At 37.7% G+C, this 17,638-nt stretch overlaps 1 protein-coding gene and 1 long non-coding RNA gene across 4 annotated transcripts in view; both read right to left on the bottom strand.

Annotated features, from left to right (window-relative positions):
• Positions 1-574: 574 nt before the first annotated feature.
• Positions 575-9,899, bottom strand: LOC113357777 (E3 ubiquitin-protein ligase listerin-like). 2 transcript variants are annotated; one of them, XM_026601231.1, is made up of 14 exons: positions 9,776-9,854; positions 9,524-9,687; positions 9,311-9,425; positions 8,125-8,187; positions 7,924-8,001; positions 7,719-7,810; positions 7,524-7,626; positions 6,075-6,880; positions 5,455-5,947; positions 4,840-5,345; positions 2,116-4,606; positions 1,544-2,002; positions 1,236-1,466; positions 575-1,081 (listed from the first exon to the last, which is right to left on the bottom strand). In XM_026601231.1, exons 2-14 carry the CDS (start codon positions 9,577-9,579, stop codon positions 854-856), a joined length of 5,721 nt encoding a protein of 1,906 aa, XP_026457016.1. In that variant the 5' UTR covers positions 9,580-9,687; positions 9,776-9,854; the 3' UTR covers positions 575-853. The 2 variants fall into 2 exon arrangements, with proteins under 2 accessions (XP_026457016.1, XP_026457015.1); XM_026601230.1 differs by having other exon boundaries at positions 9,524-9,899.
• A 7,290-nt stretch (positions 9,900-17,189) lies between these two features.
• The window catches only part of LOC113357778, a 2,829-nt gene continuing 2,380 nt past the window's right edge, over positions 17,190-17,638 (bottom strand). For both annotated transcript variants that reach the window (XR_003363922.1, XR_003363920.1), the window contains one exon: positions 17,190-17,466. This is a non-coding gene — a long non-coding RNA (uncharacterized LOC113357778). The remainder of the gene's footprint in view (positions 17,467-17,638) is intronic.

The raw sequence follows: 17,638 nt of genomic DNA on the forward strand, positions 1-17,638 counted from the left end.
ATAAAGTTAATCTGTAACTGCCTAACAGTTACTTGTACATAGCTTTTGTAAGCCTATATAAGCCTGATCTTGTGAAGGGATTGGGTAATCAGGAACAAGAAGAGTTGTAACCTAAGTGTGCAATAAATAAAAGGCTACGACCTAGTTTAAAGCTAAGCGGAGTGTGGTGTATTTGGTTGAAGGCTTGGAAGATTTGTGAGCAGAACCTCTATTTATTATGGACTGAATAGAGAATTAGTTAAGAAGTTGAAGTATTGGCTAAGTGCGAGTTGGCTGAAATTATGCTATGGAGCATGGTTACCATTGTCAAGTTGGTTGTAGCATTTGGGTGTTACGGACCTGCGACAGCTATCCACCAAAACAAAATTATACCAACAAATTCACCTGGGGTTCCTTTTTTTCATGGCTAGAATATGCTGCTAACTTTTCCTTTTATCGGCAAAGAATTTTGCGTTAGCGAATTTGGCTAGTCATAACTTATGATGTTTGACGAATTCCCTACGGGGTTAGTTTATTGAAAATTAAAGAATAAACCTATTTCTAGCTGTGGCTTCTGAAAGAAAATGTGTTGAGATTGTAAACTACCCAAGGAACCATCATTTATCAAATTCCAGTTTTCAAAAGACCAACAATGTGTTTTTAACGAATGGAACAAAAAGAAACCAATGACAACAACTTCTGGGCATTCATTTCCAAAACTCCCCAAGACCTTTCCGCATTAGTTAGTTACCTACGCTATTCCACTTCTACTCGCGATCCATTATATATTCACAGTTCTTACAAATATGGTTATCGTATAGATCCTACATACAGCATAACAACAATATCATTTCTGCCATCAAATGCGGATGAATCAGAACGGGGACTGGCAAAGTGGACATGTTGATTTGTGAGATGTAGAAAACCACTTGTAAAGACATGCTGAATGAAATTTGTGCTTGCAGGTCTTGCAAGCCAGTCTAGGGATGCTGTTGTTTGCAGTATGAATGATGCTGTAACAGATTGGACATTCTTCAATGCCTTCAAATTCCTTGTCAAAGTTGTTCTTCCATGTCCGTATTGCTTCAGCCAAGGCACCATTCTGCAATTTTTTTAAGCACAGCAAATCAGTTTTCTTTCTCACAAAAAAGGGCTCAAATTTAAAGTGGGAGATATTAGTTTATTCTGAGTAACTGAATCTGAAAGGTGTCGAGATACAAGAATTCATATATAAAATATAGCTCAGTAACATATACCTGACTACGAACAAACGCAAGCATAGAGAACAACCATTTCCTTCGTTTTAATTCGCTGATGCCAAGACTTTTAGGGCATTCAACATCCACGGGCAGCAATGGGTAAGATGCAGGAAGGCGGATAACCAGGTCTATTCCAGTCTCTTCTTTTTTATACGTAGCAACAACCTCATATGCTGATTTACTCACACAAACTGAGAAATTCTCATCGGCAAGGGCAGCTTTTTTAATCTGCATTTGAGATGAATATAAATTCAAATATTCTAGAAAATAGATACAATCACCAAGTCTAAGAAACTGCTACAAACCTGAGACAGTTCGTCCGCAAGGAGAAGGGGACTGCAATAAGCTTTCGTGAATAGCTCAATTGCAGATGAAGTTGACTGGTCACGCAACCTGGTGTACCAATCTCGTACATAAGCAGGAAGCACGTGAAGCATCGAGCCGTATAGCGCCCCAGCAAGGGATGACATTTCTTCTGTTCCAATAGACCAAAGCGATTCAATAGCAAACAGTAAAGAACCTGTTGTGATGGCACGTTTTGCTGCAGCAGCAGCCTCAGATACACCAGCTGGAAGCTCAACATCTTTCTTCTTTGAGCTACGCATTGCACCAGACTGTAACGGAATGTGCTCGAATAGACAATCTAAAACTTGTGTATCTGCAAAGTCTTGCACCCACTGAACTAATTTCTGCCTTGCTGGTGATGCTGACGCCAAAGACTGAAGATGACAAAGCAACAGAGCCCAAGCAGTAAAGACATTTACCTGCAGATTACAAGGTCGAAAGAAATGCTCATCAATAGGGGTTTAAATAAGATACTAGAAAGAGTAGTAGAAATGACACTATAAGCTAGCACAGTGTTGTTACTGGCAATTACCCGGTGATGCGAGATTAGATCCCCTTCAATAAGCGCAGATGGGGATTTTATAATCATGCGAGAAATTTCATCTCTCACAGGGATATTTTCATCTGAGGACAAACTGAGATTAGGAGACTGGACATCCTCCTGACTAGTAGATGCATCCCCTGAAGGGCTAGATGCATCTTCTTCGGTGATAGCTAGATGTGAAATTGGGTCCGTCGAAAGCATTATATAAGCAGCAACTTGCAGTGAATGAATAGGCTTGGCAGAAAACAAGATTGCATACAAAGAACTGACATATCCTTTGCTCAGCTCCCACATTTCCATCGACTGTATGGCTGTAACTTTAACATGTTCAGGAGAATTGATCACGATGAATGATACTAACTCCCAAAAGTGAGTGCAGGCATGGCGGGATGAGGCTATAATAGAGGAGCAGTCTTCTGAACCTGCAATGGCCTCAGTTACACCTGTGGCGAAGAATAAGCGAAGCACACTGTCAAGTATCTTCTCTTTAATATCACTCCACTTATCTGCTTTCACTAAACTAGAAGCACTGGAATCCTCTTCTTGCTGTTCAAGAAGCCCGTAAAACAGTGTATATGTGAAAAGGGAATTCCTAGCGATATTAATAGGAGATGGATCTAACGATCTAACAACTTCCTCCAGCTTTGTTTTGATAACTTCTTCTGTAGCAGAATAGTTAACAACAGCATCATTAACAGACTCCGCAACTTCTTCCAAAGCCAGGACAGCAGAGTCGGTCTGTCTTCGCAACTGTGACAATACAAACTCCCAATCATCATCATTAAGCTCCTTCCAGCAGTATCCAACACAAACTGATGTCAGTTTTTCCAAGGTTATCTGTACTGCTGATGACTGGGTGGTAGCAGATGTCAATGCATCACCGCCACTTCTATGTTTTCGGAATAAATCTACTAGTAGAGTTTTCTCCAAACGCTTAACATCTTTCTGTGAGGCCATCTTCAGCGCACTTACTCCTCCTACGGAACTTAAAGAATAACAAGATATGACCAGTTGAACCCATTGTTCTGTATCTGCAACAAAAGGAGAAGAATTTAAAGGTGGCAACGATTGGGTTTTTTGAAGCCAACCCTGTATGATATTATGTACTTGGTTTTCCTTGGGAAATTCTAGCGGAGCATCTTCATCAGATTCAGTGAGCCCTCTCCGCAATCTTCGGATAATAACACTTGTAAGAAAAGGGAGAATCCTTAAACATCTAGTATTGATTGTTGTTCCAAAGAAAAGCTTATCATTGAGACATTTAAGGAATACCGCAGCCTTGTCATTTGTCCATACGTTGTCTTTGATAAACAGAGCTAAAAGCAAAGATACGAGAGCTCTCAAGAATGGGTCTTGAATACTCTCTATTTCATCATCAGAAGCAGGCCATACGTTCAAAAAGCTTGGTTCTACGTTGTCCCCGTTAACCAATGCACCATCAAGTAAAGTATTGACAATCGAATTTAACAGGTTGTCCTCTTGAGGTGAGTTTCCAGCTTTCGCAAATTCACACAGTGAAGGTAAGAAAGAACTTACAGCACTCCCCCCTGGCCACTTCCAGGTGCATAATACTTCAGCAGCAAGCCATGATCTTGAAAATGCATGTGTTTCCTGCACTTCCAACGAAGAGGAAGAAGTTTCTTGAGCAGTACCAGCGATTACCCGACCGCAACCAAGCTTGGAAATAAGCTTGACAATGAAATCCACAAACTGGTACTCATGTGTATGTCGTGGATTTCCAAATTTTAGGCTAGCTACTCTTGTTCCATCACTGTGAGCTAACATAACCCACGAAGCCCAAGTTTTTCCATCATCCAACAGCTGGTCCAACAGTGATTGTTCTTCATATCTGCTAGGGCAGATGTATTCAAGAACTTCCAGCATCCATTCACAGCACAAAGTTGGAGCTTCATATGTATTGGCAGTATACGTCTCGAATATGGCAGATCTGATAGTCTGAACCAAGATATTCGCCAACTTCTTTCGGTTGTCTACATTAATGCTTTTCCAAAAATCTGAACTTACTTCCAAACGGAAAGAATGGAAGGATTCACCAAACCCCAAGTTGGGATCACGATTTGCTTGTGAGTCATCATCCTCGTCATTTTCATCTGTGACTGAATTGCTATCTACTTGTGCAGACATCCTGTATTCCCAATCCAACATAAATATGGCAGCTGATATAGATGAAACCACACCATATTCTCCTACAAACATCATTAAGCAAAAGAAACTACTTTTGAGAACTTCAAAAGCAAACTGCGCCGCCTCCAGCATGTTGTTGTGGAACAATGATTTTGAAATTGAATCTTTATCTTCAGTGCGTAATAGTAGCGAGCATGCATCCTTTGCCCAAGAAAAAGAAGAATCCCAAAGAGGCGAGATTAACTTTCTAAGGAGCTCCTCAAATATGAGTGCCATAGAATCTTTGGAAACAAAATAAATCTTGTCTTCCTCACTAGAGCCACCAAGAACAGCTCTGCAGCACAAAATGAAGAATACATGTAAAATGATTGAACTATTGAAGTAGATAACAAATTTTAAGTTTCTCTTACATAACTGACGGGTGAACTTAGCAAATCACCAACCAAATATAAGTTTCAGGATTGCAATAAAAACTTATTCATGCTTTATGATATCAGTTCCAGGAAGAAGTAAATATCGGACGCATAGGCAGCAAGAAGCTAAAAGCCAAAACAGGAATTTGCTTACCGTAAGAAGCGAGAATACGACTTCAAGAAGGGAAGAGAACAGGAAGCAATATTCGTAGCAATGGAATCCAGCAAATTGTGGTGCCACTTTTCCAGGTTGGAACCCGGTCGAAAATATTTTGTTCCTTCATTCTTACCAATTGCTCTTCTGACCTTTTCAATGAGCACAGCCAACATGTCAATGCTGTCAGAATCTAATCCATTACTTAGTGACCTATTTGCAAAGGTGATTATGCTACTCCACTGTTCTGGAAAATGCTGATCATCAAGTAAAGCAAGTAGAAGGTCCAGTCGTGCACCAACAGAGAGACTACTTCCATGTAAACACCATGGAACAAAAGTTTCTTTGAATACTTGCATAAAATGCTTTGTTTCGTAGTCATTGTCACCTTCCTTGGAAGGAGCACCAGAACACATTTCCTCACTACTATGGAGCTGCGAAACTATACTTCGAGGCCCAAATATAGAAACGGAGACAGACAAAATTCTAACAGCATCTGGCGAATCCTGATCATCAGAAAAATAAAAGAAATTATATATGTCAAGAACATGTATAGATTGCAATGTCTAAAATAGTTCAAATGCAAGCAGAGTCATGTATGGAAGCCCATCTTACCAATGATTTAATCACGGGGAAAGCCTTTGTTAGCATTGGACCAGTTAAATACACCAAAGGCCACATTTCACCTTTCTTTACTGCGTGCTTCTCTAATAGCAACAGAAAGCTGACAGTCTGGCTAATTTGTTCAGAGGGTCTTGACTGCTCTGTTTGCTGAAGAAATTCTAGAGTGTTCTCCTGAAAGGTTGCGCAGAAGGTGGTGAGCAAACTATGTTCCTCCCCAGAAATAACCGATAAGATCTCAATAATGCATTCTCCTAAATTCTGCATGTAGTGCAATGGAAACTTGATGTTTTGCTTCTCCAACTTCTGTCCTTGAGAAGATTGAATATTTTCATCCGGTGAGCCACCGCAGGATTTCTGAGGAAGGACTCCATCCTGACTTTTAGAACTATCTAACAGAAGGAAGCTTTTCCACAGAAGATCTACAAGGATGCTAACAACAAGGCCGACTCTGAACTGATGAACAGCATCTTCACCATCGAAATACCTGCAATTTAGGGTCAATTAAATGATTATGACACTTAGGAAATGAAACAAAAAAAAAAACTACAAATCTTGAGGGTTGCAAGACCAAAACGATTAACATGATGTCATGAATACGAGAAGATACACACCTTGTCGCATTCTCTATTGCCCAAATAAAACATTCTCTAAATGCTTTGAAAAAGGCCAGTCTATCTGCAGATGAGGAGTAGGATGTGTTTCTTCCTGCCCAGAGATTCTGGAAGAAGTCGAGGAAAAACTCATTACCCTTCAATGATTTTGGAGGTATGGTATTTATGAAAGGAACTAACATTGGATAAGAGATTTGCTGTGTTCCGTAGCACCCATTCCTTAAGAACTGCCAAAACCGGTTAAGTACAGTCTTCTGAATATTTGCAGGGGCCCAACTCTCTGGATATTTCTTAGAAAATAACAATACTGTCTCCCACATTGGAGAGTGACACGTGGGGTCCTTTTCTTGAAATGAACCCAGTATTGCAGCAGATATTAGCTTCATATTTCCTTCATTTATTACTTCGGGTATATGCTTAATGAAACTCCCTAATGCTGAATATGTAGCTGCCCGAATAACAGGACTTTTAGATTTCAGAAATTCTGTTAAGTACTTGTGACCAGAAAATATCTTCTCTGCAGAAGAAACAGCCGTCGCCCTTGCCTTAGAAGCATTCTTTGGTTCAGCCTTTACATTCTCCAACCCCGATTGCTGCTTGACCAGCAAAATATCAAGAAGTGTGGCTAATGCCAGCAAGGAAGAAGATACCACACGTTGGTGCATCTCTTCCAATTCATCCACGGGGGTTGCTTTATCAGATATAGTCTGCGGTGTGAGTTTTAGGTTCTCTTCCAAATAAAGAAAGATCTCACTTGTACAAAGAATCAAGGCATCTAATCTCTTCTCTGGAGCTGCAAAAGCATCCTGTTCCCATACAAAAACAAGGTAATTCTTAATCATTATGGCAACAAAATGATATGATCAAGATCAATATATATGTACTATGCCGACAATTGTAAAAAAATGATGATAAACTGTAGCCTTCTGGCTCTGAAGTATTATCAGTTCATTGTTAAATACCATATCAATAAATTACAGCATCAGAGAAATATGAGTTACTTAGTACGTAAACATGGGAAAGACTATACAGAAATTAAATACCATATCAATAAATTACAGCATCAGAGAAATATGAGTTACTTAGTACATAAACATGGGAAATACTATACAGAAATTTCTGGTTATATTTTATTTATGTATCTCAAGAGAACACGTTAAAATTCTGATTTGTTTTGCATATCCCTATGTTTTTTTTATCTGTTTCTATTTTGCATGTGTGTGTGTGTGTGTGTGTGTGTATAGAGGGAAAAGTTGGATGACATTAGCACTAGGAGTGAGTCTAGAATATAAAAAGAGGGTAATACCTACAGGCTACAGCATTGGAAGGTATATTGTTCTGTTCGTAAAGCTAAAAACTGGTCCAGTTAGTCTGAGCACAATGCTTTAATAAATAATTTGCTCAAAGTAATCGTGTTATCAATGGTGAAAAATAAAACTAACATCCAACCTGAAATGAGCGTCTTGCAGCTTGAGAAATTTCGGAAACCGGATCAAACTGAGAAAACCACCAAGGACCCATCAAGGACTTTAAATGTGGAGCTAAACCTCTCCTGTTTAAGTAGTTTGTGTCAAAATATATGTATTCTCCACCACAAACATACACATATTAAAAAATCAAAGAAAAAGAAGAAAAAGCACAAACCCGACAGCGGTGACAAGACTAGTCATGGTTTCATGAGTTGCTCTTCGAACCTCTCTATTATACTCCAACAAGAGTCTCTTGTATTCAAATGCCTGTCGGAAAAACAAATAAGTCAAAGGTAAAATGTCATTAACTTAACAAACAAAAAAAAGTCTGAACCACTCCGCACATCATTGTAAGGAAAGACACGAGAAGATAACCATACCCATTGTGGAATTATCTGCACAATATCCTCCCCAGATTTTTGCTTAAATAGCTCTTGTAACGTAGTCAAAGCTTTAAGCTAACACATATATAAAAGGAAACATAAACAACTCTTAGCTTATCTGCAAACATTCGATTGTTCCTACTACCAAAATCGAAATAGATCACAAAATATACAATAATTTACAAGGAATAATAATACCTTAGTCGTCGGATCTTTTCTACCGAGTCTTTTTAAATGTTGTGCGACTTCACTATCCACATCCTAGCAAGTCATAAACAAGAATATGATACATTATTTAGGATTTCAAAATAGATCAAAATATAATTTTTTTGGACAATAAACTTAAAATTTAGCTAAAACTGAAGAAGATCAAAAAATGAGATGTATATTCAACCCTGCACCACCTCCTATACCCCAGCAACCAAAATCCACATCCATCACAACCCCCTCCACCAAATCCTCCTCTGACACCAATGCCACCTCCGAAAAATGTTTTACATGTCCAAAACATGCCCCACCTCTTTCATCCTGGCCGAAAAATCCACCTGCCCTCCACTCCCATCTCCTGTTTTGAACCCTCTAGCTTCTTCACCACCTACCCACCACCCCCACATCTTCCTAGTCCTCCGACCCCAACGTCACCTCCTATCTTAAACCTTTCAGCTGCCAACAAACTTTCTTAGTCGCCCAACATCAAAGCCACCAGCTGCCCCAAACTATACCTAGTCCTCCGGCACCAATTCCACCCACTTCCCCTGCCCCTATCAAGCTAACACCACCTTCACTGCCTCTCAACCAGCCACTCCAACCCATCTAGTACCAATTCCCCTGTAGGAGAGGTGGCATTGGTGCTGGAGAAAAGGAGTTGGTGGTGAGGTTTGTGCAATTATACGTGGAATCGCATAGGAAACTCCAAAGCCTTCTCCCTAGTCCTCCACCAATTACAACAGCTCGCCATCCCCTACACTACCTCACGGTCCTGAAATCCACCTCACCAGTACCAACTTCCCTGCAGGAGGTGGCATTGGTGGCGAAAGAGGAGACTTAGCAGTGAGGCTTGTGCAATCCACATTGAATCCTAACTATGCCCCTACATCACCCTCCAACTCCCTTGCAGTAGGTATCGTTGGTGCTAGGGGAGGAGCAATTGGTGGCAGGGCTTGTACTAATTAGAAAGCTCTCAACACCTACCACTGACTACCAGCATCCACCACCTCCACCACTGACCACAAGCATCCACCATCCCCACCCACACTACTTAAAATCCCATAAGAAACCCTTAATGAAAAACCCCTAACAATAATTTGTACTACTAATTTGTTAAACCCTAAATTTTTTTCACAAAATTAAGTCATAAATAGAGGGGATTTTGAGTAAAACTTACCGAGAAAGGATTAGAGTCTGGGGTTAGAGTAGTAGTAGATTCGAGACGAGAACTTCCAACAAATCCACCAAATCCAACTGTTGCTGCTCCAGTTGGTAATAACGATGCAGCAAGACTGAGAAGAAAATTAAGTTATACAAATTATAATGTCGGATTCTCAAAATTTGAACAACTCAAAAATCAAAACAGATACAGAAAGTAAAGAAAAGAAACCTGCTGCTGGATGGACGATTTTTGCTTCTGGCTCCATCTCCTTTTTGTTTCCCCATTAGTAATTTCTAGGGTTTCTGATAGGATTTCTGATAGTTTGATTGGAAACTAAACACCTTAATCGTTCGAATTGGGGATTATTGGGAATCGAAAATTTTTAATAAACCCTAGAACAACAACAACAAAAAAAAATTAAAAAAAGAAAAATAAAAACTATGTAATTATGTTTATAGAGTAGTAAGCATATAAGGAAACCCAGCAATTTCCAAAAATAGATCGGTTTCCTTGCAACTCCAGAGAGAAAATGTGGGAGGGGAGGGAGATGAAGAAGAAGAAAGCTCTCAGGGTTTTTTTGTTGACCAGACCAGATTAGACTGGTTCGGGGGATAGCTCTCCGGAGTCTACACTAATTTATGCCCCTGGCTGTATGAGCTTGTTTGTACTCCAAGTTACACTACAAATGGTTAGTCGTCCATGGCATGGTTCGCTGTATCAGGTATCGGTGTAGTATTAATGTGGTAGGGTGAAATTATAAGTTAGGTAGGGAACCAAATTTCAAATTGATATCAGCGTATATCAGAAGTATTTCTTTCCGGAAGTTAGAAGTAAAAAAAAAAAAAATGTTTCATCGTTTAAGATAACCTTTGAAAAGTTATTTTTCGGCTTCTAGAAAGGAAAAAAATTATAAATTAGGTAGGGAACCAAATTTCAAATTGGTATCAGCGTAATGTTAATGTGGGAGGGCGATATTGTCTGATATCAAAAATCAATTCCGGAAGTTAGAGGTAAGTAGAAAATTTGTTTCATAGTATAGAATACACCTTGAAAAGTTATTTCTCGGACATTTAGAAATAAAAGAACTAGCAATTAAATTGGAAACCAAATTTCGGAATGGAATAAGTGTGGTATTAATGTGGCAGGGTTAAAAGGCTGCGCAGGAACTGGAAAGAAACCGGAACACCGGATGGAAACCAGTAAATTTGGACCGGTACCGACCAGAACCGGGAAAGACGATACAGGGAACGGGAATAAGTTTTAGAACCAGTGTAGAGGGGGCACAAGTATTGGTTCTCAACCTATTCCCGGCAGTACCGTACCGAAAGAACCGGCTAATTCTTATTATGGGTGTAAATAAATCCTAACCTTCCATTCTAGGTATTGACGCTCTTCTTTACTTCTTTTTCTTCTTCGTCGCTGTTCTCTAATACTCCCCAAGACTCAGGTGCATAGGAAAAAAAAATTAAAGAAGAAGCCATGGGATGGTTTTCCTGTTATGGGAAATCAGATAAGAAAGCAAAGCTCGAGAAATAACCATTTGAAATCAAATCCTAAGAAACAACCCATAGATCAGATTCATTTTAAGTCTACAGGTATCTTATCAATTAAAGTATTACAGACTCTCAACAAGAATAGTTTCTTAGTTTAATAGTACAATATTATTCAATTTTAGCATATGTATGATTTTGGGTTTGTTTAGATTATGTGAAAAAATTGGATTTTACAGGTATGTCTATCTGATTTTTACTGTTGGGAGATTATTTATATGGATAAACGATGAATTGAAGAAGTAGAAGTTTGGTTTATATTAGGAAATAATATAAGAGAGTCTATATTTAGAAGATTCGGAGTTTAAGTTGTGTGAGTTATATTAGGAATTGAATATCTTGAGAACCAAGTCTTGTGTCTTGAGAGCCAAGTCTTGTGATTGTATAAATAGCTTGAAGAATGAATGAGAAAGATATACCGAATTATTATCAATGTAGTCTATTGCTTCCGCGCGTTTATGCTCTCCTCTCTCTTGCTCGATCCTTAACTTGGTATCAGAGCGAGGTGAGAAGGAGAGAGGAGAGGAAGAGAAATCAGATATGTTTTGGCAATGCAAGTCGTAAGAAGAAGAACCGAAGAAGAAAAGAACTAAAGAAGAAAAAAAAAATCATGAAAAGAAAAACAAAAAAATTATATTGTTACCGTGAAGAAACTTGTTGATGCTATGGGTTTAAGGTGTTCGTTTTCACCACCTAAACACCGCACTTATAAAACTAGGTTTCTTACGAGCAAGTGATGACAAAGAAGATCATGGTGTTGATTTTTGTTCACAGGGATCAAAAAGTATGCTTGAAACTAATATAAAACAATAGATTTTGGTTGGGTTGTGATCAGAACTCATGATTATGGAGAAATCTAGAGTATCGGTGGCTTGAACTTGAAATCCTGATGGGTACTGGTGAAGAAGTATGATGGATCTCCTCCGTTCGTGTGGCTGTTGAAGGAAAAATTGGGACCGCAATTTCCTTAAACTACGATTGGGACCGAAATGTCCTTAAACTACGAAGATAGGACCGAAACGTCCCTAAACTACGAAGGGGACCGAAATGTCCAAAAACTATGATTATGATCGAAATGTCCCTAAACTACGATGAGGACCGAAACGTCCTTAAACTACGAAGAGGACCGAGATGTCCCTAAACTATGATTAGGACCGAAATGTCCAAAAACTACGAAGATGGGACCGAAATGTCCTTAAACTACGAAGATGGGACCGAAATGTCCTTAAACTATGATTGAGACCGTAACGTCCATAAACTACGATTGGAGGTTGTTTTCGCAAAAGCGTTAGAGAAAGATTAGTTTAAATTTCTTTTGTCCAAGATGGGCATCCGTGATCTACATGCTCCATCTTGAGGGAGGGTATTAGGAAATAATATAAGAGAGTCTATATTTAGAAGATTCGGAGTTTAAGTTGTGTGAGTTATATTAGGAATTGAATATCTTGAGAACCAAGTCTTGTGTCTTGAGAGCCAAGTCTTGTGATTGTATAAATAGCTTGAAGAATGAATGAGAAAGATATACCGAATTATTATCAATGTAGTCTATTGCTTCCGCGCGTTTAGGCTCTCCTCTCTGTTGCTCGATCCTTAACAATTTAAGCTCAGTTTAAATCCAGAAGAAGATTGATGATGTTCCTACAGCCAAAATTGTAAGGGGATCTGAAGCTGTGTTATGGTTTATTGGTGGTTGAAATTGTGAGGTTGATGATGGTGGATGTGCAGTCTGATGGTTTTGCATGTATTGTGTTTTACTAATTTGGATTATTTCTTTTCTCCAATTTGAAGAATTATCATGATTTTGGTTTTGTTTTTTCTTTCTGGGGTGGATTGAATCAAGATGTGGATTGCATGTTTACTGATTTTTCTAAGGTTAAATGGTAAAATTCAGCTAAGATACGAGAGTTAGAGTGTGGGGACTAGAAACAGGGTAAAAACCCGGTACCGGATGGAACCGGACCGATTTCACAAGTACTGATACAGGTAAAAGTACAGGTAGTCAAAGTTTGGAACCGGTCACTACAAGGTACATGTATCGGGTTCTTAAGAAACCCGGACTGTACCGGTCCATATGTAGCCCTAGGCAGGGTGTGACTGTCTGATATCAAAAGTTAACTCCAAAAATTAGAAATAAAAGAAAAAAATTGTGAATCATGTAGGATACACTTTGAGAAGTTATTTTATGACTTCTAGAAGAAAAAAAAGAATTGGAAGTTAAGTTACGGAATTGTATCGGTGTAGTATTAATGTGGAAGGATGATATCGTCTGACTTTCTGATTTTACTAGAGAAAAGCTCATGATATTAACTATTATGGGTAAAGGTACAGGGATAGTTGAACTCGTCAAAACGGTATCAACCATGTGTGAGTCGAGACTCAGTTGACCCCCTGAGTTACCAGTTTCGATTCTTACCAAATATACCCTAGCCTTTCTAGTCAGTCCGGTATACAGTAGTCTCTCTGAGTTAAGGTTTTTGACATATTTGTCGATCCAAAAACTGATGGAGAAAGGTGATACTGTTGTTCATGGGCGGAGCCAAGGGTTGACTAACCCTGGCTCTAGCTCCCCTAAAATCTTTATAATCATATATAGACCCCTAAAATTTATACCATATTCTGTATCTAGCCCATCTTATGATTAGTTTTTAGTTCACTAAGTCCAACATATTTATAAAATTTTATTTTAACACCCCTTAATCTTAATTTCTTGCTCTGCCACTGTTGCTGTTATCAATAAAGAACATTTTTTTGAAGAAAATTCAAAATAATTTGGAGTCTTGGTTTGATTAGGAACAATGAATATGCAAGGAATTTGATTTTTAAGCAAGTGATGAGAAGATTCTCGACGAGTTTCTTGCCGAGAAAACATCCAAGGAAGAGAGTTGTTTGCCAATAATGTGTTTAGTGTTTGAAAATAATTGGATTGGATGGGTTGTCTATTAGTTTAAGGTTGCAAGGAAGGAGAACTACGATTATATGTTGTAGATACCACTGCAAACTCATCTTTCTCCATCAACACCAAGACACTCGTGTCTTGTTCGATGAAATGCCCCAAAAGAGAAGAAAGATTAATAAAAGCTAAGGCATACTAAGTAATTCTTGAAAGAAAGCAAGTTGGAAATCAAATTTCGAAATGACTTTTTTAAAAAAGGTCTATTTTTTGTGCAGCAAAATATTTTCTTTCTAACTGATGAGTTTGACTTTTGCTTCTCGTAATTATTTTTTATTTTTTTATTTTTTTTGAATGATGATCAAGGATGGATTATGCAATTCCTCCTTCTTGAATTAGTGCAGATGATTCACCACACGAGTAGGAGACACTTAAGAGCCAGAAAACTAATTAAGCTGAGCCGCTCTATCAAATTACGTGGAAAAAGCTTTCATTATAATGTTAAGAAAGGGTTAATTAACGTATGGTACCCAACAAATGACCAACACCTAATTTTAATATCCAATATTTGAAATATTAAGGGTTGGTACCTCGACCAGTCATAGACTGTCAAGTCAAACCATTGACTAAACCATGCGTCAAATAAATTAATGTATTTTAAAAACATTGATAATGCCATTGACTAAACACGTGGCATTCAAGAAAAAGTGTATCTCAAACATCAGATTTTGTGGTTCAGAGAAACCAAACCATAATAGTGACCCTAAGTTGTTTTTCATCTTCTTTGCCGCCGTTGATGAAACCTCCACCTGAAACTTCAGATCCTAGTATCATGGCGAACCAAGAACACATAGAGCTGGAAATCCCATCTATCAAACCCACTTGAATGAAATTAATATGCATATATACCATTCACATCCCTATTAACCTTCCTTTGACTTCTCATTCAAAACAAGCTTGAAGTAGAAATTAATGAAAAACCATGATTCCGTCACAGACAGCAAATTCTTAGATACCCAGTGATCAAAATTTACATCTAACTTTGAAAAGTTCAGAAATTTAGGTCAGATTTCTCAATTTCTAACCCAATTTTTTTGGGAGGAATATGGAATTTAGGTTGAAGAATTCAAATTCAAGGGTTTCGTTTCCATTTGACATAATCAATTGAAAGGACATTTTTATATGATTTTGTAACTCCGGCATGCCCTATATTTGTTGTTGGATTTGCAGAGAACAAGAAGAAGACGATCCTAGGACATATCCTAGTCTTTGTTAGAATTCATAAGGCTAATATAGTAATTACGAACATTTTGTTACTGAAATAATAACCCAGTTAAGTCAACGGTTTGACTTCACAGTCTCTAGCTGGTCAAGGTACCAACCATTAATATTTCAAATGTTGGGTATCAAAATTAGGTATTGGACATTTGCTGGGTATCAAACGTTAAATAACCCGTTAAGAAACAACTGAGAGATATGACATCCTTTCCCGATACATCTTGAGCTTCTAAACAAACCAAAAGGATACCCATTGATTAGAACTGAAAAGAAAGAGGTATAAATAACAAAATTAAATCCATTTACGCCAACTAGAGCTAAAGCCCATTTCAGTCATTACGTATTCCAAGTAATTCCAGTTGATTCTGTCAAATTCCTTTTATATGCCAATCTTCCATATAGTTTATGTGATCTCATTCTCGATTCAACTAGCTCATTGGAAAGTAAAAATACCATCTATAATTTATCCATTCTATATAAACTCATTGATCAGGCGAATTAAGCTTAGGCATTACTAACCAACACTTCTGTTGTTCTTTAGTAAAGAATAATTAAGCGACAAATAGGTCTATAGTCTTTGATAATCTCAATATGCTTTTATATTTTTGGAAAAAGTAATACAAAATTGAAATTATGCCTAATATAAATGCAACCAGAGGCATCAAACTCCCTAGTGGTGTTCATAAATCCTTGATCAGAAGTTAAAAATATAAATCCTTGATCATAAGTTAAAAAATATCATGACAGGGACCCTATTTGGACCTAGTGCCTTATGACGTCATAAGTCCTTGATGGCTTGCATGACTTCTTCTTCTATAACATGTAGCACGTAGCTTGATTAATAAAGAAACAATCCTATCTCCTTCTTGCAACCATTTGATTTTGGAATTTATTCTCTATAAGCAGTTCTTCTATTTGAGTTACTTTTTCAAATTCTGCTTTGTGCTTAATTTGTTCTTCAAATTTCTCATCAGCTACCACATTATCCTCAGAAAACAATGTCTTTTATTTCTAACAAATAAAGTTAAATCAAGTATTAACATGACTAAAAATTTGCTTATTCATATATATACCTTGAGTTTATAATAACTTCGTGCCAGCACTCTTCCATTAATTGCATGAAACCATTCAATCGTTCTTGAACTAATTTGGTTAGATCAATGTAGTTAATCTCGGCCGAGATGGCCGAGATACCGCCGATAATATCGGTTTCGGTGTTTCACCGAGATGCCGTTATTTCGCTGATATTGGCCGATATTTCGTCGATATTCACCGAAATATCGTGTCTCGGTACTCTACCGATATTCACCGAAATCTGATATTGACTAAACTGGGTTAGATATATCTGAAAGAACTGTTTGTCAAGGTCAAGTGTCTAGTTACTAAGATTGACAAAAATATGTAAGAAAAAATTTGGAATGTTGGTTAAGGGATAAATCTGAATAACTATCAATTTCCACTTTGACTTTAATCATTGGAAATTGGAAAGTGTTAGTACGAACAACTACTCAATTTCACCTTGAAAGCAAGTTCTCCATCATGTGCATTCTGGGTGACAACCCACAAAAGCCAGTTTTGCGGATAACAAATATACGGTTTATGCACAGACGGTCACTACACAAAATTTAACGATTAGCAACAGTTTAAATCTATTGATGACCAGGCTTGCAACAGATTCTATCCGTTGCTAAACGTCCTGTCGCAATTTTTCACAACAGCTTTAGCTCTGTTGCTAATTCTCGTCAGCACAATCAGTTGCGAAATTAAGATATAGAAACAGAAGAAAACAGTTGCTACTCTGTTGCTAATTTTAGAGTAATTCCGGGATATATTTTAGTAGAACAGGATATAGTTGTACTTGTTCGGATTTAGCAACACATTTTGTCTGTTGCTAATAATGTGCAACAGGAAAGAAAGGTCAAGTCTTCCTTGACCTAGTCAAAACCGATTTTCCCCAAACCCAATTTATCATGCAATACCCCCAGCAATTACCCTAATTATTTCTATTCTGATGATTCAGTTTATCACATTCAACATCCTACTATAATTTATTCATCAGATGTAATCATGCAACCGAACTCCTCTTAAATACACTTGAGTATTTGTATAGACCAACCGAACTCCTCTTAAATACAAACAGAAAACACACTTGAGTCAGCTAATTTTTCCTTTGGGTATACAAATACTTGAATCATTATCAGAAATACGAGGATATCTTTATCAGAAATACTGAATCATTTAATTGTACTTCAATAAAAAAAAAGGAGTTATATGATTATCTCGTGATATCAGGGTATATAACATGACATGAAATTCACCCTGATCCACAAAATGAAAATTCATTTGCTCAAGAAACTAAGCTCTACATGAAGAGGAAGCTTATCAATTTGATCACTATATTGTGGCCAGGATTGAACCATCTTTAATATCGTGTCGACAGTTCACCACCACTTCTGCGCAACATAATTATTCGTGATGAGAAACTTACTACCAAGTTATAGTAACAACCTGTACATAATATAATCTGCTTAACATAAATTAAAAATGTCAACAACTTATAGACCAACCGAACTCCTCTTAAATACAAACATTAAACAAAACGACAAGCATGAAACATAAAAAAAA

The sequence above is a fragment of the Papaver somniferum genome, chromosome 3, assembly GCF_003573695.1.
Source record: "Papaver somniferum cultivar HN1 chromosome 3, ASM357369v1, whole genome shotgun sequence".
Taxonomy (NCBI): domain Eukaryota; kingdom Viridiplantae; phylum Streptophyta; class Magnoliopsida; order Ranunculales; family Papaveraceae; genus Papaver; species Papaver somniferum.

Bases quoted from the DNA above. Each gene is read 5' to 3' on its own strand.
- LOC113357777 (XM_026601230.1), bottom strand. From the start codon at position 9,579: ATGGGGAAACAAAAAGGAGATGGAGCCAGAAGCAAAAATCGTCCATCC. The intron at 7,811-7,923 runs GTATGGTTATCT...TTTTTCCGACAG, and splicing joins TGCAGATAATTCCACAATGG to GCATTTGAATACAAGAGACT. The intron at 1,082-1,235 runs GTATATGTTACT...AAAAAATTGCAG, and splicing joins TTGCGTTTGTTCGTAGTCAG to AATGGTGCCTTGGCTGAAGC.